Raw genomic sequence first — 23862 nt, 5'->3', positions numbered from 1 at the left:
AGGGTTGCCGGCGATGCGGCGTTGACTGGCGGCGTCTCCGATGAGATGGTCAACGCCGTCGAGGAGATGGTCTCCTCGGCACTCGGCAAGCTGAGAAATGCTCTCCCGGTGAACTTAGGCCTCCGCTGAAATTTCACTTTTAATTTTATGTTTTGTTTTTTAAATCTTCGTATATCAATAGATCATTTAATGTGTTTGTGAATACATGTGTTTATGCTTATTTTGTATTAAATAGAGAACAATTTAAAAAATTATATATATAATTTTTTATAAGTGGGACAATAGTAATATATGTATAATTTTATAAGGATAAACTGAATTTTATTAGAGGCATTTATCAATTTTATTTGAAAATTTATAAAGTTTATGAAGAAATTAACTAATTTTAATTAATTATATGGGGCATGTGACCTTATTACATAAATAGATCCGTCCATGTAAAAAGAAAAAGAAAAGTTTAAAACATTCAAATATATAAATACACATACACAGATATATACAATTTTCATTTTTAGTTTTCTTTTTATTTTTTTAAATTCGTTACAGAATTAACGGTGTATAGAAATTTAGAGTTTTTTTTATATATAAAATTAATGTATTTTTATAGGAATTAATAAAAAAATCTGTATGTGGTAAAGAACTGGGAGTTCCTATCCCAATGCATTAATTACCCTGAAAACCCAATTTTTGTGATTATATATATTATTAGTCATTTACCCAAATAAATTCTGTCAAATTTCTGCAACTCATTAAATGGGCCGAGCCCTAAAGGCCCAAAAGAAGATGAAAAAAACCCACCATTGGTTTCTGCCCAATAAGAGCGTTACCCTGCCATGTTTCCTTTTTTATTTTAAAAAATGGAATTACCGTTAATTCTCTCCCATCGGAGAGAGAGTTTCCTTTTTTTTTTTTTTTTTTTTAAGTTTACCGAGATTTTTTTTCCTTTATTTCATCATTTATTTCCTTTTTCTTAATACAAACACCAAATACCAAATCCCTTTTCTCCTCATGTGGCTGTGACTTTTCACTTCCTATATATATACAGTGTACTCGTCACCCTTTGTTCATCTCCACAGCGACCTCCCTCTCTCTCTCTCTCTCTCTCTCCTCAGCCACCATTGCGTTCTTGTCTTGGGTAAGAAACAGGTAAGAATTCTCGAGAAAACTCTTTTCTTGCCACCCAAGAAAATGAAGATCCCTCAGGCATCGTCCCTGACAACGACCCTTGATCGAGATGCATTCCCTGCCAACAGCCCGAGCTCTGAATCCGATAATCCGCAGGTCGAACCCTCCACCGATCTTTGTTTGCTGGACAAAACATGGACGATCAGTCCGGCGGTTTCTTCCCCCGCAAGAAACCTAAAACCATGGCCGGCGAGGAATCGCGTGGTGGAAAATGCACAAGAGGTGTGGACCGAGCTAACCCTCTTCCTGGATCCTTGGAAGATAAAGAAACATCTCGTGAAGAGCGACGTCGGAAACCAGTGCCGTCTCCTTCTGCCGACTAAGACCGCAATGGTTCACATTCTGCCGTATCTGCCGGCTCATGAATCGGCTTTGCTCGACCAGGGTCAAGGAATCTACGTCAAAGTGTTCGACCTGGACACGGAGCTTACGCACCGTCTTGTCTTGAAGAGATGGATCACTCGAAGCTATGTGTTCATCGGCAATTGGCACAAAGAGTTTGTGAACAGCAGAAATCTGAGAGAAGGAGATGAGATTGGTCTCTTCTGGGATCAGTATACTTCAAGGCTGATCTTTCGCGTTCTTTCTCGCGCCAATGCTCTGCAGAATCTGAATTAGAATCTATTCCTCGTCCGGTTTATGTCCGGTTTATGTTTAGTCGGTTAAGTGTGAGTGTGCATGCTCGTCCGGTTTGTTAGTTTATTACGAACTTCGTCGTTATTTTATGTACTTAATGTCAAGTCGATTTTTATTTTCTCTCTGATTTATATTAGGGTTACTTCAAAATTTAATTTTTTTTATTTAATTCAAGTGTGTATCTAATTTTGAAAAATGACAAAAAAATTTCTGATTTTTATGGGTAATATAAAAAAGGAAAAAAAAAATATGAGATATGCAACAAAGCCATGGCACTCACTATTCATGAATATCTTCCTCAAGCCCTAATTCACGCGAGGATATGGTCCTGAGTGAAGCTTCTGTCTAGGGGAGAGGTTTAGGAGAGATCGAGAACGACGCCGTGCTGAATTAGTCCATAATATAGAACTTGGGGGCATTTCGGTCTTTTCACGACCGAACCCGGAATATGCTCATCGACAAATGTAGCATGCTAGTATTAAGAAATGTTCGCTGCACGAGGGAGAGAGAGAAATGGGGAACTCGTTCGAGCTTTCGGCTTCCGGCGAGGGATTGGTGTCCGTCGGCGGTGAGTGATGGTGGAGGCGAAGATGCTGCTTGATTGCAATTCTCCGTTGAATATCGCCGCCGCCAAAGGCCATAGCGAGGTTCCTTTCCCCTTTTTCCCTTTCCGACTCTTTCACTTTCGTCGTCCCCATTGCGGAGAATTTCGTGTCTTCCGATGCTCAATCAGAGTATTTCTTTGATATTTCTCGTTGTTGCTTGAGAGCGGTGCGGATTCTGAATTCGGGGAATTATTGACGGCGTTGATGGAAGCTTGCAGATTAGGGCATTGGGAGGTTGTGCAAACTCTGCTACTACCCTTCCATTGCAGTGTGGGTGTTTCTCTTTACAAGGAAAGGATTGAACAAATTCATTGATTCGGATTGACCCGAAGATGATAAGAGAGGACAGTGTCTCAGATAGGGGACACTATACGGCATGTGGTTGTAATCTAAAATGTTGTCGGGTAAGAAAAAGAACTCTTTTTCATTCATGTAAGGTCCTTAGATTTCAAGAGGCGAAGTTTGACGCATGATCATATCCATTTTGCATCTGTTTCTTCGCAGATCCTCCGTTTCATTGAACTGCGATGGCTGAATTCTATTGTAATATATATTGATTATGGCTGATGTTTCTGAAATAGAAAAAGCTTTTGCATTTAGAATGTTTCTTTGTAGACGGCTACCGTTGCTTTCGCCCAACTCCGATATTATCACCATTCCTCCATTTCTTCTTGCCAACTACAAAACCATAGCAAGGTAATCATGGATCTAAAGTGGATCATCAAATATCATCTACGTTGATCCATAGATGTACCCGTTTTTCTATCGATGATACTTCAGTTCCTACCAATGTGGTGCATGCTTCACACACGAGACACGACCGACACAACACAACAACAGAGCTAAAGCAAGACTCGGGTTTTCTTCTATCTCGTCAGATATGTTTCTGTCCGATCACATGTAGGCCTGTTCCCCTCAGTCGCCATTCCCATCTGCACCAGCAACGGAGGGCCATGTCCGAACTTGGAGATCCGAGAAACAGAAACAACGACTGAAGCAGAAGAGTTGTGTCTCCCCAAAGATAATGGATCGCGTCAACAGAGCAGAGCAGGAGAAGATAGAAGGGTCAAGACTAGGGAAGAAGGGGTCAAGACTAGCAGAGAGCACCAGTGCAACTCAGAGACAAACGCTTGATTTTTTTAAAATAAGAGGCTTAGTGAGTCTCATTGATTCCGCCTTCCGACCAGAGTGTTCCGAATGAGAAGATCTGATCCAACAACTCCTTACAGACAGAATAATCAATGTCTCGGTGCGTGGTTTCATCTTCCTTTTTCCTTTTTTCTTTTCAAAAAGACAGGAGAGGAATTTCCGTATGTATATTTCTTGAAGAGAAAAACTCACGCATGATAGTTAGATTGCTAAAACTACATAGTACATACCACAAAACATAACAAGAAAACCCGTATATGCGTATATTTTCGGCTATGGAAATCAATACGTAATCACTCAAATAGATACTTCCATATCATTCTTACCTAGACATATATAGAAAATACAGATAGATAGATCGATAACGATGATGATTCGTGTATTACAGAGATAAGAATAATATTTTTGGTATAGATAGACAAGCCAAACTATCTACGACGAGGGACAGTTTCCCTCTGAGCATTGAAGTAGACAGCCGCAACGGGATGGCCGAGACCGAAGTAAGCACAAAAGCCACGTGTGTTGAAACACTCCCTCGAGGGCGGCGGCAGCTTCACTGTCGAACAAAACGAACACATACCTATGTATCCCCACCACTGGCTTCGGTGTCTCGTAGCTCACTATCTCTCGCGTGCACACACACACATTCTTAGTTTTAATTAGTAACTTCTTGTCTTGATTAAAAGATCCATCTTTTGAACGTTTTTGTTAATATTATTATTGTATGATAAGATTTACATAGTACATATATCGTACCGAAAGAAGCGTCTGTTGTCTCTGGAATGTCTGTCACCATCCTGAAATCGTAAATTATGATGTCTATTAGTTTACATTTATACACCGTTTTGCTTGATTTTGTTCGATACTATTGTGAGTTTAATTCGAAATTATCTCACCTAAATAAAGTAATCTTTCATATATATGTATATATATAATGTATGTGTAAAAGGTAAGTCGCCGGCCCGTGGAGAGATATGAAATATGGATAATATGCAAAACTATAGTCATATCTATTGAAATATTATTTTCAGTTTTTATAAATATATTTCTGAATGATGGGAGAAGAAGAAAAATCTTTAAGTGCTGAAATCAAATTAAAATTCAAAGTCATGTATTTTGAATGACTTATGTCCAATGGTTTTATTTAAAGAGTTTATATAAGGATTATATACAATCAATTATCTCAAATAATAATAAATTAATGTTATGTTAACTTTAGATATAATTTTCCATGAAAAGAAAAAAAAATCAATAGATTTGATTCGATATGTTATCAACATGCAGCATATGTCAAACATCGACGGCTAGAAAATAATACATTTTCAGACACCCAACAACTTCATTTATTTATTTCAATTAGTATGATTTTTATATATATATTCGTTACAACATGTAACGTAGGAAATTAAAAAATGTAAAATAAAAAATGTAAAATAAAAAATTGCAATTTTTACCACGAGGGATCAAAGTGGGAAAAGGATAAACATATGTCAAACATCGACGGCTAGAAAATAATACATTTTCAGACACCCAACAACTTCATTTATTTATTTCAATTAGTATGATTTTTATATATATATTCGTTACAACATGTAACGTAGGAAATTAAAAAATGTAAAATAAAAAATGTAAAATAAAAAATTGCAATTTTTACCACGAGGGATCAAAGTGGGAAAAGGATAAATCCAAGAATCTATATAAAGGATGTGAAGGGAACAAAGAAAGAGCACAAAACCCAAAACCTGTCTCTTGTGGAAAAGATGGGTTCTCCATCAATGGCTTCTCTCTTAGCATCTTTGCTTGTCTTTACAATCTCTCTAGACTTTGCCTCCGCCAACTATTACTACTCCTCTCCTCCTCCTCCCCCGAAAAAGCACTATGAATACAAATCCTTGCAGGATTAGACATAGTTGGACCAAAGATCCGGAAAACGCATTGTATAAAACACGTTACGATTATCTGACGTACGTACCAATGCAGGTATTCTCGTAGATATGGATCACTAAGGCTCAGAGCATCGGGGTCTACCATTATCTGGAAACAGGATTGTCGATGAATTGATTAGTACACTTTTATTAGTTCTTGATAATGAACTACATATATATAGCTTATACATGCGATTAATTAATGGATGCACGTACTAAAGTATAAAAAGATCACATATCGTCTCCGCCAATCTCGACGCGAGGCTTATGGGTAAGGGAGGAAGGCATGAGCTCGTGGCCATTGGCGACATGCTTGTCGAGGTTATAAGTGACTCTCATCGCCACGCTTGGGCTGAACCTCTCTATTACATCTCCAACCACTCTCCCCACCATAAGCTGCTCTATTCCCCTCGACATTCCCCACCACATGAACTCAAAAAGCACTTTGTGAAACGGAAGGAATACTATGACATATTATCGGAAATCTATAAAAGAAGAACATTGGATATACCCAACAGCAAGAACGCAAAAGATGCATGGAGGAAAGATCCAATCAATTTACTAATGAAACTGACTATCCTAATCAGTCAAGCAAATTCAGAAGAAGAAAAAAACAGAGGCAGATTCGAACTAAGTTTCAAGCCAATCAAGAAGACCTAAGAGTTGCAGTGTTAAGAACTATCAGAATTCAATGATCCTAACCAATCCACACACATTCATCAAAATCTCCTGCAAGGAAACTTTGGCAGGTGAGATCTGATATATGCATATATACATATACACAAACATGAATACCAAACTTCTAAAAGGTATGAATCCAAAGTTGATAATTTCGGATTACTATTCCTGAAAGCTAATTCACAGAATTTTCCACAAGAAAACGTCTATGGGGACAGTTCGATAATAATCCACCTTCCACCTTCTCATAAATTTCAGGGACATACATACATGTATGCACACAACACTATCACCATGGGTATGGCCTTAGTTATACACAGGTTTTCAAGAACTCATGAGTTCGAGTTCAATCACTCCTGGATATTCAATTCAGGTAATTCACCAGCCCATCAAGTAAAACTAATCGCATAATCCAAAAACCATGAACAGAACATGAATCACCTGCAATAAGAAGCCTAAAACGTCCCAAAAGAGCAAACCACTCTAATTCAGTCAGGAAAAAAGAAGATGCATATGAGACGTACGTGCGAGAAGACGCACCGAAGAGAGGATTAGCCCGAAGAGGCTCCAACGATAAACTCCCCCGGTCCCCGTCGAGACGGTGGGACTTAGCGTGCTTCGGGCAGTTGTTGACGTACATCACCACGATGAAGACCGAAATATTCGCCACCACGAACATCGGCACAAGCCACGACGTCCACTGCATCTCCGCCTCCTCGTCCACTACATACGACGGTGCCACCGCCACCGAAGGTGGCCCGCCGTGGATCACTCCCGCGCTTTCGCTTCCGATCCCTCTGTTCTTTGCCGGAATCCGGCTCTCCAGATCATCGGTCGCCGGCATAGCTCTGAATCGCTGCCGCTCTGTCTCTTACTATTTTTTTTGGATACGGAGTGAAAACGGGATTTTAGAGGGGGAGAGTGGGTGAGTTGGGTAAATGCATTGCCGAGGGTGGGAGAGAAAGTGGGCTCTCCCCACAAACTGCTCCACGTGTACACGTTTACTTGCTTTTACACGTGTTCCATTTGCATTGGATATATCTTTTGGTTTCCGTGTTCTCAGGTACAGTGGATTAGATCTGGAGCTGACGTGCGCTAGATTCCCGCGTCGTTCTCTCAAAGCACGTTTTCGTGGGTTTTTTTTTCCATTTTTTGAAATGCTTATGGATTTCTCGAAATTAAATTAAATACAAAAAAGGGAAAAACAACGAATTTCTTATATTATTTCGATTATGGCCTTGAATGGTAGAAGTTTTTGGAGTTTTTAGAATCCAAAAACAAAAAAAAACAATATTCAAATTTTTATAAAATTACTTATCCTAAAAACTTGGAAAGTCATTTTAGTGAAAAAATCAATGAAAAAACAAAAGCTACTTTTTTTGAGTTTTCAAATATTATAAAATCCAAAAGTCAAAAACCAAAAACTAAAAACCAAAATTCAAAAACTAAAACCAAAAATCCAAAATAAAAGACATCTATCTCCATTCAAAGCCTATATTTCTATTTTTCGTGACTTACATTATATCTGTGATTATGTTATATATATACACACACAGACATACACATGCAATCAGAAATATGTGGTGTCGATTATTTGAAACAATTTTTCTGTTTAATTATTTGAAACAATTTGGAATTACTTTGCGGCATAAAGATGTCGTGACAATAAGATGGCCCTAAGGGAGGGACAACGAGAAAAAGACATTTCCCATCCATTTCCTCATCTCCAAATTTGATTATGTGGCGGATAATATACATTTTTTTATAATCCGTAAATTCACCGGACTCGATTATATCTCCCACAGGATCGGAGAAGTCCAGGTGAATACCCATTCCCACACTTGGGTTTGAACTCAGTTGTAAATCAACTCACATAATACAAAACCTAATCCATTTTTTTGTAATAAAAAATTTCATTATTTTTTATAAATTTGTACATGATTTATATAACTCGGAAAGGAGGCCAATAAATAGTATTCCAAATTTGACGCACTCTTCTCACTAATAGTAATTACGTGAGATTTGCAATTTGATTATTTAAGTTAATAAAGTTAAAATTATTTCCATATATACCAATTACTTGATGACCCTAAACAAAACCAATACATTGTCGGTTGGAAACTAGAATGGAAGCCAAAATCAATATGAATGATAGTTAGATCACATGACTCGCACGTGAGACAAGAGACGACTCGGTTTTAGGGTTTTCAAGTCTACGGGTTGACTCGTGGCCCGTATAGACAGATTCGTTTAGCCCACGATTTATTATTAGGGTTAGACGCGATGCCGAGTTTGTAGGTTTTACGGGTTGTTGACATTCGGGAGCTCGAGTCACCATAAGAACGAGTTCGGATGCGTAACTCAGCTCTGTTACGACCTCATCAGTCGTCCCTCATCGACCGAATATCCCGTGGATACCCAAACCACCACACCATATCTCTCGGATACTCTAAACTTGGATGTCAAACCATCACGAGATTGAGAGCGAATATTCTTGGCAACAACAACAACAAAAAAAAAAACTCTAGCATTCTAAACTCGAAATTGGCCTAAAAATCTCGGGTACGCGTAGGTATTGCTAGGGGTGGCCATTTCGGTTATTAACCGAATAACCGAACCGAACCCGACATCAAAACCGAACGGTTATGATTTCTTTAAACCCGAAAAACCGAAACCGAACCGAAAAAACCGACGATTTTCTTTGAAAAAATGAGTTTTTTACCGAAACTGAACCAAAGTTTACGTAAAAACCGAATGGTTATAGTTTTTCTATAATCGAAATAACCGAACTCGAATCGAAACCCGAAATGGTCATCCCTAGGTATCGCGTATCCTTTACTCATTATAGATGAGTCTAGAGTACATTTATTATAGAAGTTGAACACAATTATAAACCAACCATAAGATATAGATTGAATCAAAGGCGTTCTTCGAGTTATGAGTTTACATATCTGTTTGTATTGTTGACACGTGTTTTTGAACGTATATCACGTCAAATATAAATTTATTATCAATTTTACGGTTTCAAATACCGCAAATTTAATTTGGAAGTTTATTAAATTTTGTAGCGCCGGTAGATTAATTTTATACCATATTATCGACAATATGTAATAATAATAATAATAATAAAATTATTTAGATCATTATAAACAATTCTATCAATTTTATTTATAAATACTGTATATATTTCTCTATACGGTCATCTTATCATAATCTTTTATTTCTATCTCAATTCTTTTCTACTTGATCAATCCTCAGTTCTTTAAGTTTGAAGAATTTTATTGAGGTAATCTTGCTCCCTTTAAACTATTTTTTATTAAAGATTTCATGTATTATTAAATAAAATTGGTTGTAGTAGAAAATTTCGCAGTTTGATAAATAAGAAATATAGTTTGCATTTCATAGAATTTATAGATATAATTCTACGATTGTTCAACTAGGTACATTAAATGTATAAAAAAAATATCTCAAACGAAATTTTTTTCGAAGTGTACTATTTATCAATATTTTATAAATTAGTTTTTGAATATAATTTGTTCTTTAAAATTTTTTAGAGAAAAAATAAATATTATTACAATATTTTTAAATTATGAATTAGTTTTTGGATTTTTAGCATATTAAAAGATTTTGAATGTATATTATTCTATAAATTATTTATACGATAATTTATAAAATTAATAAATATTTTAATTATATTTATATTTGGTTTTAAAAAATTTGACGAAAACAAAGATAGAACTATTACGAACTCATTAGTAATAAATTTTTATTAATCTTTTTCTATTCATTTATTATTGTTTAAAATTGTTATTTATATATCAATTTAAATTTTTGTAGATATTTTTTTTATTATTTATCAAATAACTATTACGTTGTTGTTTAAAGTTGTCAAATTTATATTATATATATAGAAACTATACATTTTAAAAAATATTATAAATTTATTCTAAGTTGAATAGTGAGAAATCTAGTCTGAACCCACTTTAATAAATTTCTATTAATGTAGTTTTATTCATTTTTACAAAAATAACATTAAACAAAATTTGTTATTTAAATCAAATTTGAAAAGAAATTATAAAGATTAAATTTTACATGTAAAAAATAGTTTTTAAGGTAAACCTTCATTTTTTTTATTTAACATATATCAATATATAATTATAAATTTATTTATATTATAAATATTTTAATTTATAAATTTATTTATAAATATTAATATACATTTTCTTTATAAATCTTATTATATAATTTACTATTATTTTTATTTTCTCACACACGCTCAATTTACGTATCTGATAAATACAAAATTATTTATATTTTAAAAATATTTCGATGAAAACAAAGTTTGAAGTTGTTAAATACTTTATTTTATATTCATGGCGAATCTCGGTTCAAATTGTTGTAATAAATTCTCATTAATTTTTATTGTATTCTAGTCTTTTTTTTTTAAATAAATATCTTTATAAAATTGCCTATTTAAATTAGATTCAGAAAATGATTTCTACAACAATTGAAAAAAAAATCGACATCGTTCTGGTTTTTACCCCCTGAAAGTTTCAGACAAGCTAAGTAAGATTTACAGGCGAAGGAATACTTAACATAAAGCGGAAGAAGTAATTGTAATATCATCCATCCAAGAAATTTTCAGGTAAAACCCTAACCAATGTTAATATATATGATTGTAATCTTTTTACAAACTTTGAAATCAGAGAAAATAATTATTCATAAATTTCACCTTACCAGATATTCTTTTGATATTTTTTTTTTGGTCTATGACGGTTCAGATCAAAATGAACAGGCAAATAAGGTTGTTTCTCGAGCAAGAAAATGCAGCACTTAGGGCTGAGAACACAACCCTTCGACAAACGATGTTGTGTCCCCCTTGCAGCTCATGCAACAGACCTGCGGTCCAACCCGACGTGGCGATGATGGAAGAACAGCTTCGGCACGAGAACCAGATGATCCGTGCCGAAATCAAGCGGATGCAACGATTAACGGCTTGCCACTTGTCGTGGTCCCCCAACCAGGTCTCGACCAACCACGGTGACTCCTCCTCCTCCTCTTCTTCTTCCTTGGCCATGACTGCACGGTGGATCGATGTGTTGGCTCTAGCCACTGATTCTGCGAACGAGGTGACCCGTTTGGCGAGGGCCGAGGAGCCGGCGTGGAGCAGAGACGGAGATGGAGGGAGCGAAACCCTAAACCTAGAAATGTATTACACGCGTTTCTTGCCTTGCGAGCAAATCAACGTGGAGGAATTCGTTCACGAGGCGTCACGTGCGACAGGGCTTGTGGCTATTGATGCTCCGTCCCTTTTGAGAAATTTTGCGAATCCGGTAATGGTTTTGATTTTTAATACACTTAAATTTTATAAAAAAAAATGGATGTGGTCTTTCTTGTGTTACAAGTTATGTTATATTGTGGCTTTGGTTATGTTTTTTTTTCTGTGTTTTTTTAGAGCCGTTGGGTCGAGATTTTTCCATCGATGATTGCAAGTTCCTCAATCGAAGCAAGAAACAGGATTCTTCAAGTGGTATATGTTGAATTCATTTTTATTTTATTTTTTGTGATTAATGTTACCCATAATAAAATAATTCTAACTAATATAATATAATTTGTAACCCAACAATTGGTGATCCAGTTATTGAGAGGTGACAAAGTCATCCTCAAAGTTCTGGGTTTGATACCACTGGTAGGGAGAGATTTAATTTCTGGACCAAAATGGTTAAATATACAAATGATCCGAGTTTAGGGTAGATATATACCCGATGAACCATCCTATTTATCAAAAAAAAAATCATATGATTTGTACGGAATTTCCATGTAAGGTTTGTTTCTGTTTCGTAGGTAAAAGTGGAATTTATGCCGGTTGTTTCACCGTTGGTCTCGACCCGGGAGGTGAAGTTACTGAGATGCGTCAAGCAAATGGACCGGAACACATGGGTCGTGGCCGATGTCTCGCCCTGTCTCAGGTTACATCACCCGAATCCACGGCCAGCATTCATCAGATTTCCTTCTGGATACGTTATTCAACGCTTAGCCAATGACTTCTCAAAGGTATTTAATGCATATCCTAATGTGTTTAATGTCGGTTTTGACCGCATTAATTGCCTAACCAAAACAAGAAGATTCCATACATTAATTGCTTTACCAATTTTGACATGATTGATTTGCACATGCAGGTGACCGTTGTAGAGCACTGGGGCTATAAAGAGGACGCGGTTGTAACCCGGTTCAGGTCATATCTCAGAACCGGCTTAGGCTTCGGGGCTCACAGATGGTTAGCCGCTCTACAACGCAGCGGCTTTAGCTCCTCGACGATAAGAGGTAAAAAAAAAATTCCGGTTTTCTTCTGGTTTGATCTTGACCGGTTCTTGCTGATCTAACGCTGGGTGTGTTGCAGAATTGAGCCCACTCGCTAAACGCAACTTGGTTAACCTATCTCGGCGAATGGTTAGCGTATTTTGTGCCGGAGTATGCGGGATAACCGGACAAAACTGGAAACCAGTCGGTACAGACCGGTTGTTGGACCATAACATCAGAGTATTCAGCCGAGAAACCCAGGACAGAGGAAACCCATGCGTCCTGCTTAGCGCATCCGGCTTGGTTCGGATGCAAGCTAAACCGGATGTAATATTCGGTTTGCTGTGCGATGCGCGAAATATGGACCTATGGGACCATATGCGCCACAGCGGAGAAATCGAAGAAAGGGTTCGGGTTTCCAAAGGGCCTAATCCGGGAAACCACGTGTCCATCTTCCGCGTCCGGGTACGTCAAATTCTTTACCAATCCGGTTTAATCGAATTCAAACCAAACTGAACCTGTTCTGTGAGATAACCGGAGATTAACGTACTGCAGGGCAATTCTAGTGGAGCAAACGAGAAGTATGTGCTCCAAGAAACATACCACGAGGCGTCGGCGACGATGGTGATCCACTCCGCCGTGGACCTGGAAGCGGCCGCCATCGCTGCCACACACGGTGAGGAATATTCCGGCTGTGACCTTCTCCCGTCGGGATTCACGATAATGCCGGGTTGTCAGGTGGGCACGGCGGAGGCGGAGGCGGAGGCCGGAAGTTCCCGGAGCGGCGGAGACGAGTGGTGCGTCGTGACGGCAGGGTTTCAGATGGTTGCCGGCGATGCGGCGTTGACTGGCGGCGTCTCCGATGAGATGGTCAACGCCGTCGAGGAGATGGTCTCCTCGGCACTCGGCAAGCTGAGAAATGCTCTCCCGGTGAACTTAGGCCTCCGCTGAAATTTCACTTTTAATTTTATGTTTTGTTTTTTAAATCTTCGTATATCAATAGATCATTTAATGTGTTTGTGAATACATGTGTTTATGCTTATTTTGTATTAAATAGAGAACAATTTAAAAAATTATATATATAATTTTTTGTTAAAGTAATGTTGTGTCTTATGTTGTCGTTCCAACTGCTTATCTCTGCTAATCTTGAGCATTCTGAAATTAAATCAATTATTTGAACTTGTTAATCTTCTATTTTCTTGAAGGTATATTTTAAATACATTTTATAATGCAAACATATTTATATATATATATATATTATATCCATATAAGTACAATACATATATACTTATACACATATATACATATACATATATTATATATATATAAACATGTATATGTGTATATATATAAATATGCGTGTATGTATATATGTGTCTATATTTACGTATATATATGTTTTATATATACATATGTATAGTGGCTGACCCATAATTTTTTATAAGTGGGACAATAGTAATATATGTATAATTTTATAAGGATAAACTGAATTTTATTAGAGGCATTTATCAATTTTATTTGAAAATTTATAAAGTTTATGAAGAAATTAACTAATTTTAATTAATTATATGGGGCATGTGACCTTATTACATAAATAGATCCGTCCATGTAAAAAGAAAAAGAAAAGTTTAAAACATTCAAATATATAAATACACATACACAGATATATACAATTTTCATTTTTAGTTTTCTTTTTATTTTTTTAAATTCGTTACAGAATTAACGGTGTATAGAAATTTAGAGTTTTTTTATATATAAAATTAATGTATTTTTATAGGAATTAATAAAAAAATCTGTATGTGGTAAAGAACTGGGAGTTCCTATCCCAATGCATTAATTACCCTGAAAACCCAATTTTTGTGATTATATATATTATTAGTCATTTACCCAAATAAATTCTGTCAAATTTCTGCAACTCATTAAATGGGCCGAGCCCTAAAGGCCCAAAAGAAGATGAAAAAAACCCACCATTGGTTTCTGCCCAATAAGAGCGTTACCCTGCCATGTTTCCTTTTTTATTTTAAAAAATGGAATTACCGTTAATTCTCTCCCATCGGAGAGAGAGTTTCCTTTTTTTTTTTTTTTTTTTTTTTAATTTTACCGAGTTTTTTTTTCTTTTATTTCAACATTTTCTTGTTATGTTTTGTGGTATGTACTATGTAGTTTTAGCAATCTAACTATCATGCGTGAGTTTTTCTCTTCAAGAAATATACATACGGAAATTCCTCTCCTGTCTTTTTGAAAAGAAAAAAGGAAAAAGGAAGATGAAACCACGCACCGAGACATTGATTATTCTGTCTGTAAGGAGTTGTTGGATCAGATCTTCTCATTCGGAACACTCTGGTCGGAAGGCGGAATCAATGAGACTCACTAAGCCTCTTATTTTAAAAAAATCAAGCGTTTGTCTCTGAGTTGCACTGGTGCTCTCTGCTAGTCTTGACCCCTTCTTCCCTAGTCTTGACCCTTCTATCTTCTCCTGCTCTGCTCTGTTGACGCGATCCATTATCTTTGGGGAGACACAACTCTTCTGCTTCAGTCGTTGTTTCTGTTTCTCGGATCTCCAAGTTCGGACATGGCCCTCCGTTGCTGGTGCAGATGGGAATGGCGACTGAGGGGAACAGGCCTACATGTGATCGGACAGAAACATATCTGACGAGATAGAAGAAAACCCGAGTCTTGCTTTAGCTCTGTTGTTGTGTTGTGTCGGTCGTGTCTCGTGTGTGAAGCATGCACCACATTGGTAGGAACTGAAGTATCATCGATAGAAAAACGGGTACATCTATGGATCAACGTAGATGATATTTGATGATCCACTTTAGATCCATGATTACCTTGCTATGGTTTTGTAGTTGGCAAGAAGAAATGGAGGAATGGTGATAATATCGGAGTTGGGCGAAAGCAACGGTAGCCGTCTACAAAGAAACATTCTAAATGCAAAAGCTTTTTCTATTTCAGAAACATCAGCCATAATCAATATATATTACAATAGAATTCAGCCATCGCAGTTCAATGAAACGGAGGATCTGCGAAGAAACAGATGCAAAATGGATATGATCATGCGTCAAACTTCGCCTCTTGAAATCTAAGGACCTTACATGAATGAAAAAGAGTTCTTTTTCTTACCCGACAACATTTCAGATTACAACCACATGCCGTATAGTGTCCCCTATCTGAGACACTGTCCTCTCTTATCATCTTCGGGTCAATCCGAATCAATGAATTTGTTCAATCCTTTCTTTGTAAAGAGAAACACTCACACTGCAATGGAAGGGTAGTAGCAGAGTTTGCACAACCTCCCAATGCCCTAATCTGCAAGCTTCCATCAACGCCGTCAATAATTCCCCGAATTCAGAATCCGCACCGCTCTCAAGCAACAACGAGAAATATCAAAGAAATACTCTGATTGAGCATCGGAAGACACGAAATTCTCCGCAATGGGGACGACGAAAGTGAAAGAGTCGGAAAGGGAAAAAGGGGAAAGGAACCTCGCTATGGCCTTTGGCGGCGGCGATATTCAACGGAGAATTGCAATCAAGCAGCATCTTCGCCTCCACCATCACTCACCGTCGACCGACACCAATCCCTCACCGGAAGCCGAAAGCTCGAACGAGTTCCCCATTTCTCTCTCTCCCTCGTGCAGCGAACATTTCTTAATACTAGCATGAGGGATTGGTGTCGGTCGACGGTGAGTGATGGTGGAGGCGAAGATGCTGCTTGATTGCAATTCTCCGTTGAATATCGCCGCCGCCAAAGGCCATAGCGAGGTTCCTTTCCCCTTTTTCCCTTTCCGACTCTTTCACTTTCGTCGTCCCCATTGCGGAGAATTTCGTGTCTTCCGATGCTCAATCAGAGTATTTCTTTGATATTTCTCGTTGTTGCTTGAGAGCGGTGCGGATTCTGAATTCGGGGAATTATTGACGGCGTTGATGGAAGCTTGCAGATTAGGGCATTGGGAGGTTGTGCAAACTCTGCTACTACCCTTCCATTGCAGTGTGAGTGTTTCTCTTTACAAAGAAAGGATTGAACAAATTCATTGATTCGGATTGACCCGAAGATGATAAGAGAGGACAGTGTCTCAGATAGGGGACACTATACGGCATGTGGTTGTAATCTGAAATGTTGTCGGGTAAGAAAAAGAACTCTTTTTCATTCATGTAAGGTCCTTAGATTTCAAGAGGCGAAGTTTGACGCATGATCATATCCATTTTGCATCTGTTTCTTCGCAGATCCTCCGTTTCATTGAACTGCGATGGCTGAATTCTATTGTAATATATATTGATTATGGCTGATGTTTCTGAAATAGAAAAAGCTTTTGCATTTAGAATGTTTCTTTGTAGACGGCTACCGTTGCTTTCGCCCAACTCCGATATTATCACCATTCCTCCATTTCTTCTTGCCAACTACAAAACCATAGCAAGGTAATCATGGATCTAAAGTGGATCATCAAATATCATCTACGTTGATCCATAGATGTACCCGTTTTTCTATCGATGATACTTCAGTTCCTACCAATGTGGTGCATGCTTCACACACGAGACACGACCGACACAACACAACAACAGAGCTAAAGCAAGACTCGGGTTTTCTTCTATCTCGTCAGATATGTTTCTGTCCGATCACATGTAGGCCTGTTCCCCTCAGTCGCCATTCCCATCTGCACCAGCAACGGAGGGCCATGTCCGAACTTGGAGATCCGAGAAACAGAAACAACGACTGAAGCAGAAGAGTTGTGTCTCCCCAAAGATAATGGATCGCGTCAACAGAGCAGAGCAGGAGAAGATAGAAGGGTCAAGACTAGGGAAGAAGGGGTCAAGACTAGCAGAGAGCACCAGTGCAACTCAGAGACAAACGCTTGATTTTTTTAAAATAAGAGGCTTAGTGAGTCTCATTGATTCCGCCTTCCGACCAGAGTGTTCCGAATGAGAAGATCTGATCCAACAACTCCTTACAGACAGAATAATCAATGTCTCGGTGCGTGGTTTCATCTTCCTTTTTCCTTTTTTCTTTTCAAAAAGACAGGAGAGGAATTTCCGTATGTATATTTCTTGAAGAGAAAAACTCACGCATGATAGTTAGATTGCTAAAACTACATAGTACATACCACAAAACATAACAAGAAAACCCGTATATGCGTATATTTTCGGCTATGGAAATCAATACGTAATCACTCAAATAGATACTTCCATATCATTCTTACCTAGACATATATAGAAAATACAGATAGATAGATCGATAACGATGATGATTCGTGTATTTAAGAGACAAGAATAATATTTTTGATATAGGTAGACAAGCCAAACTATCTACGACGAGGGGCAGTTTCCCTCTGAGCGTTGAAGTAGACAGCCGCAACGGGAAGGCCGAGACCGAAGTAAGCACAGAAGCCACGTGTGTTGAAACACTGCCTCGAAGGCGGCGGCAGCTTCACTGTCTGTCTTCCTCTCATCTGTCTGAACAATACGAACACATACCTATGTATCCCCACCACCGGCTTCGGTGTCTCATAGCTCACTATCTCTTTCCACATTCTTAGTTTTAATTAGTAACTTTTTGTCTTAATTAAAATATCCATCTTTTGAATGTTTTTTTTTTGTTATTGTATGATGAGATTTATTATAAGTATATATCGATCGTACCGAAAGAAGCGTCTGTTGTCCCTGGAATATCTGTCACCATCCTGAAATCGTAAATTATGATGTTTGTTAGTTTACATTTACATGCCGTTTTGTTTGATTTTGTTTGATATTATTGTGAGTTTATACGTCGATGATGAATGATAAAAAGTAGAAAACACGTTACGATTATGTGACGTGCATACCAATGCAGGTATTCTCGTAGATATGGATCACTAGGGCTCGGAGCATCGGGGTCTACCATTATCTGAAAACAGAATTTTCGATGTATCGATCAGTACACTTTTATTAGTTCTTGATAACATAGATAGATAGATAGCTTATATATGCGATGAATGAATGGATGTAGGTAGGCGACTTACTAAGGTATAAAAAGATCGCATATCGTCACCGCCAATCTCGACGCGAGGCTTATAGATAAAAGAAGAAGGCATGAGCTCGTGGCCATTGGCGACTTGCTTGTCGAGGTTATAAGTGACTCTCATCGTCACGCTTGGATTGAACCTCTCTATTACATCTCCAACCACTCTCCCTACTACAAGCGGCTCTATTTCCCTCGACATTCCCCACCACGCCAACTCAAAGAGCCCTTTTGTTGTTTTCGGCTTCAATTCTCTCTCGAATGCCTAAGAAAATGAGAAATGTGGGAGCTTTTTATAGCCAAAACCAAAAGGATATGGAAGGGAAAACATATAGATTCTCTTTTTTCGTAGGTTAACCCCACACTAAACTATGATATATATATATATATATATATATATATATATACATGTAATATTGTAGATATTAGTGTACTTAGGGTTTTTAATCTAACGTTTAACCTAACGTGTGTAATTCTATAAATATTCATGTATTTCTGTAGTTTTCAAAAACACTCCTATATGGTGTATTCGTATATGTTATATTCAATATGTTTAATCGTTTTTATCATTATTATAAGTTGGTGTGATAACATATACAATCAACTATGAACCATTTTACCAAAAAAAAAAAAAAAAAAAAAAAAAACTACGACATACTTTCGGAAAACTCGGAACAATTTTTCTAACTCACTCGGTTGGATATTCATATATTCAATGGAATACTTAGGACACCAATGCAACAAAATAAAACCCATTATAATCAAAATCACCAATAAAGGTTCAGTCTATATGTATATATTTTGATATATATATATATATATATATATATATATGTGTGTGTGTGTGTGTGTATCCATACACGTGTTACTGAATATATTAAGATGAGAGATGAACAAAAGGTGATGCTAAAAAAAAAGAACCATGTGAAGATTCCAATAGATAAAAATAAAGAAGGTTTGATTTGCATTTGCATGGAAGAAGAAAGGGCATGGAATCTAATGTCCACGTGGCGCAACACAACTGGACAATCATTATAGATACGTGTCTTCTAAATTTGGGCATATTACAATTCCACAATTCACTGTACATTTACTTGATTTTGATTTTTTTTTATTTTCTCATTAATTTTTAGCTATTTATTTATTTGGTTTGAATTTTTGTATTCTTTGATTCCCATTTTAGAGAAATAATGAGATGCTTTTAGTTGGTTTTTTTTTTTAAGTTACAGTACAGTATTTGTTTTATATTGTTCTTAGAATATAGATCAATCCGTAAATTTATTTTCTGAGCGGTATAAAAAAATATAAATTAATTTTAATTTATATAATTCGGTCTATTATCGGATCTACGGATAATTTGACGTTCCTAACGTTTTACAAAATAATGTAATTTTGTTTGATTTGAGAGATCGTGATCGATATGTTTATAGAACAAGAAATTTTTTATTTTTACAAAATAAAAAAAGATGGAAATAATAATTATACAATAATATCATTACAGAATCTAACACGTCGACGATTTTATTGGGCGAAGAATATTACTTTTGCCAAGTCAAATGTTGAGTCTTTTCGTTTCCATAAACTTAAATTTAATTTTTTAAACAAATAATCTCAAATCTTTGAGGCCGAGTTTGAGGTATGAATCCCCAGAAAATAATGATTTTGATATACAACTTCTTTAACCACTAAATTTAAAAAATCTTATATTTAATAAATTCAAATTTGAACTTCATTGAATACTTTGTCTATAAATAAAAAATTATTCATTTAATAAACTCAACAATCCAATCCATTTAAACTCAAATTTATAAATCTTACAACATTAACTCTCAAAACTCTCTTAATTTACTTGGTTAGGGTTAACAGTTAATTTATATTTAAAAAATCAGTGGGAAAATATTTAATTCATTTTGTTTAGGGAAAAGAATCTTATTTCTTCTTCCAGGTGTGACCTTTCTATATCGGGAAAATTCATTTTCTGAATAAAATAAAATTAGAAAAAAAAAGGCCAATGTGAGGGAAGAAAACTCACACGAAGATGGATTCGAAAGAAGCTCATACATAGGCTACTAAATTAATTGCAAAGCAAAGTGACACGTGTTGAATTATGATTGACAATTTTTCATGAATCAAATTTTTGTTTAAATTAAAAAAAAATGAAAAAAAAAGAATGGGAATGTATTCTTCTTCCTTCCCCTAAAAGCTTTGTATCTGTTTTTTTTTTTGCGTAAATGAATCCCCCATTATTCGAAATATATATATATATATATATATCGAGCAAAAATATCTAGTGAAAAAACAAAAAAAAATACCTTGTGAAAAAAATATGAATATTTTTTTGTCGATGAGTTGTCAAAAAATACTTGTTGCCAACAAATCGTATTATAGTGTCTTGATGAGAATTTTTCTTTGAAAGATGTTATCCGACAGATTTTTTTTTTGGTAACTTTCCCGCAACCTTTCGGACCGAACACCGGTCAATTCCGCGGATCGGACAACATCTCGGACACTAAACCCTCCAGTTCCGTGTAATAGCTGACAAATCACTCGAAACATGTAAACCATCTAAAATTGTCCGATTCTAAAGAAACTCATACTTCAAAAGAAATCGAATCCACAATGTCAAGGAGACTTGTTATTTTCCAACTGAATTGGTGACTTCCACATGATAGATTTATTATCACAAAATTAAAACGATGTTTATATATTGTCTTGTCACATGGCCGATTTTTTTAATTTACTTGAGATTTATAACATCTCAAAACATATGATATATTGTTCAACAATATTTTTTTTTAAAAAAAAATTATTGTATTTTAAACTTTCAAGGCAACTATTGATGTCCATTTTTTTTTACTTCACATGATTTTCTATGAATTGTACTTTCAAAATACATGTTTGACAAAATGGCAATTTTTGGTTTTAAGTGGACAAATATTAAATCATGATTAATTTCTTGTGCTTCGGAATTTCAGTTCAGGTTTATTTTTGTCGTTATGTATAGATAAAATATATTTTATTTTCGCAATAATAAATATAGATTAATGATAGGACAGGGAGACAAAGGGGTGGTGGGCTTATACTATTATTCCATTGGATGATTTTGGCTTTAAAATAGCATCAAATATAAATAGCATAAAAGGTTGTCCAAGTGTACGACCATCTTATTTCTCATTTTTATTTATTTATTTAATTTTATCTCTTATTTCTCAATTCATATATATAGAAAGAGAGATGAAGAGAAGAATCCATTTTGATAGTATTTGAATAATCCCTGACTTCCGATAATTATCAAGAAAATTTTCGAAATATTATTTCAAATTTCGATTCAAGAATAGAAAACCGGATTTTTTTTTTAAATATAATCCGATATGATTTAGATTTGTACCGATTTGTATATATTGATTTTATTTAGATTATTTCAGTTGTTGCTTAATTTATAAAATCGAATTACATGAATACATATACATTAATATTTCTGTTCTTTTACCAACATTTTTTTTAATTAGAGCGTTGTGTGCGCGTGCGCCTGTGTTCGAAAAAAAAAAAAAGAGATTACCGAGTAAAATAACGGATCAAAATAAATGGAAAATTAAAAACGGGCCAGGCCCAAAAGTTCAAATTTATAAAATCCAATATATTTGGGCCTTCAAAGCCCAAACTTAACACCCTTCGTTGAAAGCCCGAAGTCTCAATTACAAATCCTTTTTGTTATTTGCACGTTTTTTTTTTGGAGCGATGTTGTTTTGGGTGTCCAACACAAATAGAATGTCCATATGCAATTTAATTTCATTATATAAAAAAAATACCCCACTTCTTCGAGAAAATAGAGGATTAACAAGTAAATCATTAATGCGAATTTGTTTTTTAATAATTTGATTATTTATTTAAAATCTCGAGGGAAAAGGCGGGGAAAATATTGCAAAATTGAACAAATATAGAAGAAAATAGAGGAGCACTGTGGTTCACCAACTTCAAGAAACTTTCCATTTTTAGCTTTTCGCAATTCTTAACGTCTTCAACACACACAGCTCAAAAGGCGTAAATCTTTGAATTGGTAATTTTTATAGTTTTTGTGTTTTTTAAAAAATGATAATTTTCTTGAATGGGTGGGGAAGTATATATATATATATATATATATATAGATGCGTCATGAAAAATGAAACAGAAAAGGGGGTTCGCCCCCAGGTCAGGTGGTAGTGAGCATGGGGAGTACCTATGAGGTGGGGAGTTTGATTCTTCGCCGTCTCACTTCCTTTGACCTGTTCGCCTGCCAGTCTGTTATAACGGGTTGATTTATCTCTTACGCGTGTGTTGCAGGCTCGTGCGCGTGGGCTTGGAGTTTGACCCGCAGACGCCTAAGTCCAACTACGATCCGAGCGTTAGACGCGTCTGGTGACCAGGTCCGACGGACTGAGGTCCATGGGGACTGTTAGACGAGGATGGTGGTCAGTTCATCTCCGTTTGTAAGGGTAGGTAGTCACGGGTGTCCCCAATATATCAAAAAAAAAAATGAAACAGAAAACCCCCAAAAGGGCAATATTGTAAATATTCCTAGAAAGGAAAAATGATGTGGAGGTATTATGTTTCTTTTTCAGTATATTTTGTTTTTTTATGCCGTCTTTGGGACCATCCTCTCTTCTGACCTCCTTTCTTCTCCTCCTCCTCTTTTTAGTCTTATATATAAATATATGTATATTTATTAAAAATAACAATATTACTTTAAAGAATTAAAACCGTTTTTTTGGGATGAGATGTCAATTAATTTAAGGTATTTTGTTGTTTTTGTCCCAATAAACTTAAATTAAATGGAGACACAGATACCTCTATTAGTTTTATTTATTGCAGGGGTTGTTGGTTCAATAATAGCCTTTTCGGATTTCCCACTTTCTGGAAATCACAATTTGACCTCCAAAGTTTTGAGTATTTTCGAATTGGCCCCACAGGTTTCATCCTAGTACATTGATTCTGATATTTGTCAGAGATTCCCTCTCTCATGATAAATCTTTTTCCTGTTAGAACATTTTTTAAAATATCATCTATATATTTGCATACTGTATTCAATCTTTTTTTTTTTAAATATCTTAAAAAAGGTAAATATTGGTATAATTAAAAACTAAAGAACATAAAGATTGGCCTCTCCTGAAACAATTAACGTATGTTTTACTCATGAAAACAATATAGCAAAGGAAAAGAAATGTTAAAAAATAGGAATTAATAAATAAATAATTAAATAACGGTTACGAAGTTTATAACGACGGTCTATGTCACGTGAGTTGCGTGCCTTACTTCCCTACTCTCACTCCCCCCCCCTACATACTTCACTTTTTTGTATCGAACGAAAAGCTAGGACTTCAAAATTCTTGTCAGTCTAATTCACTGAAATTCCA

At 35.9% G+C, this 23862-nt stretch overlaps 4 protein-coding genes and 1 long non-coding RNA gene across 9 annotated transcripts in view; 3 read left to right on the top strand and 2 right to left on the bottom strand.

Moving 5' to 3' along the window:
• Window positions 1-202, top strand: part of LOC104801851 (homeobox-leucine zipper protein ROC5) — a 6359-nt gene extending 6157 nt beyond the window's left edge. Inside the window, exon 8 of one of the 2 annotated variants that reach the window (XM_010525246.1) lies at window positions 4-202. In XM_010525246.1, coding sequence (XP_010523548.1) covers window positions 4-44 — 41 coding nt within the window. In that variant the 3' untranslated portion in view covers window positions 45-202. The remainder of the gene's footprint in view (window positions 1-3) is intronic. The other variant, XM_010525251.2, reaches the window with a different exon arrangement.
• An 884-nt stretch (window positions 203-1086) lies between these two features.
• LOC109116201 (putative B3 domain-containing protein At1g78640) lies at window positions 1087-1825 on the top strand. The gene has a single exon (XM_019201246.1). It carries the CDS (start codon window positions 1189-1191, stop codon window positions 1801-1803), a length of 615 nt encoding a protein of 204 aa, XP_019056791.1. The 5' UTR covers window positions 1087-1188; the 3' UTR covers window positions 1804-1825.
• Window positions 1826-5188: 3363 nt separating this feature from the next.
• On the bottom strand, window positions 5189-6765 carry LOC104801873. Of its 3 annotated transcripts, none has more exons than XR_769945.2 (4): window positions 6719-6765; window positions 5717-5901; window positions 5548-5609; window positions 5189-5451 (listed from the first exon to the last, which is right to left on the bottom strand). It is a non-coding gene; the product is annotated as an uncharacterized LOC104801873 (long non-coding RNA). The 3 variants fall into 3 exon arrangements; XR_769946.2 differs by having other exon boundaries at window positions 6703-6720; XR_769944.2 differs by lacking the exon at window positions 6719-6765 and having other exon boundaries at window positions 5717-6712.
• Window positions 6766-10732: 3967 nt separating this feature from the next.
• Window positions 10733-13502, top strand: LOC109115970 (homeobox-leucine zipper protein ROC5-like). Of its 2 annotated transcripts, none has more exons than XM_010525243.1 (7): window positions 10733-10823; window positions 10960-11511; window positions 11634-11708; window positions 12023-12232; window positions 12358-12502; window positions 12579-12628; window positions 13034-13502. In XM_010525243.1, the coding sequence occupies exons 2-7, from the start codon at window positions 10966-10968 to the stop codon at window positions 13427-13429; spliced, it is 1422 nt and encodes a 473-aa protein (XP_010523545.1). In that variant the 5' UTR covers window positions 10733-10823; window positions 10960-10965; the 3' UTR covers window positions 13430-13502. The 2 variants fall into 2 exon arrangements, with proteins under 2 accessions (XP_010523545.1, XP_010523539.1); XM_010525237.2 differs by having other exon boundaries at window positions 10739-10823; window positions 12579-12943.
• A 4103-nt stretch (window positions 13503-17605) lies between these two features.
• On the bottom strand, window positions 17606-18714 carry LOC104801841 (protein BROTHER of FT and TFL 1). The gene is made up of 4 exons (XM_010525227.1): window positions 18474-18714; window positions 18297-18358; window positions 18115-18155; window positions 17606-18001 (listed from the first exon to the last, which is right to left on the bottom strand). The coding sequence occupies exons 1-4, from the start codon at window positions 18672-18674 to the stop codon at window positions 17778-17780; spliced, it is 528 nt and encodes a 175-aa protein (XP_010523529.1). The 5' UTR covers window positions 18675-18714; the 3' UTR covers window positions 17606-17777.
• Window positions 18715-23862: the final 5148 nt, after the last annotated feature.

This window comes from Tarenaya hassleriana, unplaced genomic scaffold (assembly GCF_000463585.1).
Source record: "Tarenaya hassleriana unplaced genomic scaffold, ASM46358v1 Cleome10, whole genome shotgun sequence".
NCBI classification, from domain to species: Eukaryota; Viridiplantae; Streptophyta; class Magnoliopsida; order Brassicales; family Cleomaceae; genus Tarenaya; species Tarenaya hassleriana.
This window is presented reverse-complemented; position numbering and strand designations above follow the sequence as displayed.

Excerpts from the sequence above, each read along its gene's own strand:
- LOC104801841 (XM_010525227.1), bottom strand. The coding sequence starts at position 18,674 with ATGTCGAGGGAAATAGAGCCGCTTGTAGTAGGGAGAGTGGTTGGAGAT. Across the intron at positions 18,359-18,473 it reads TGCGATCTTTTTATACCTTA|ATAATGGTAGACCCCGATGC; the intron begins GTAAGTCGCCTA and ends TTCTGTTTTCAG. Across the intron at positions 18,002-18,114 it reads GACAACAGACGCTTCTTTCG|GGAAAGAGATAGTGAGCTAT; the intron begins GTACGATCGATA and ends AACTAAGAATGT.
- LOC109115970 (XM_010525237.2), top strand. The coding sequence starts at position 10,966 with ATGAACAGGCAAATAAGGTTGTTTCTCGAGCAAGAAAATGCAGCACTT. Across the intron at positions 11,709-12,022 it reads GAAACAGGATTCTTCAAGTG|GTAAAAGTGGAATTTATGCC; the intron begins GTATATGTTGAA and ends TCTGTTTCGTAG. Across the intron at positions 12,503-12,578 it reads TAGCTCCTCGACGATAAGAG|AATTGAGCCCACTCGCTAAA; the intron begins GTAAAAAAAAAA and ends GGTGTGTTGCAG.
- LOC109116201 (XM_019201246.1), top strand. The coding sequence starts at position 1,189 with ATGAAGATCCCTCAGGCATCGTCCCTGACAACGACCCTTGATCGAGAT.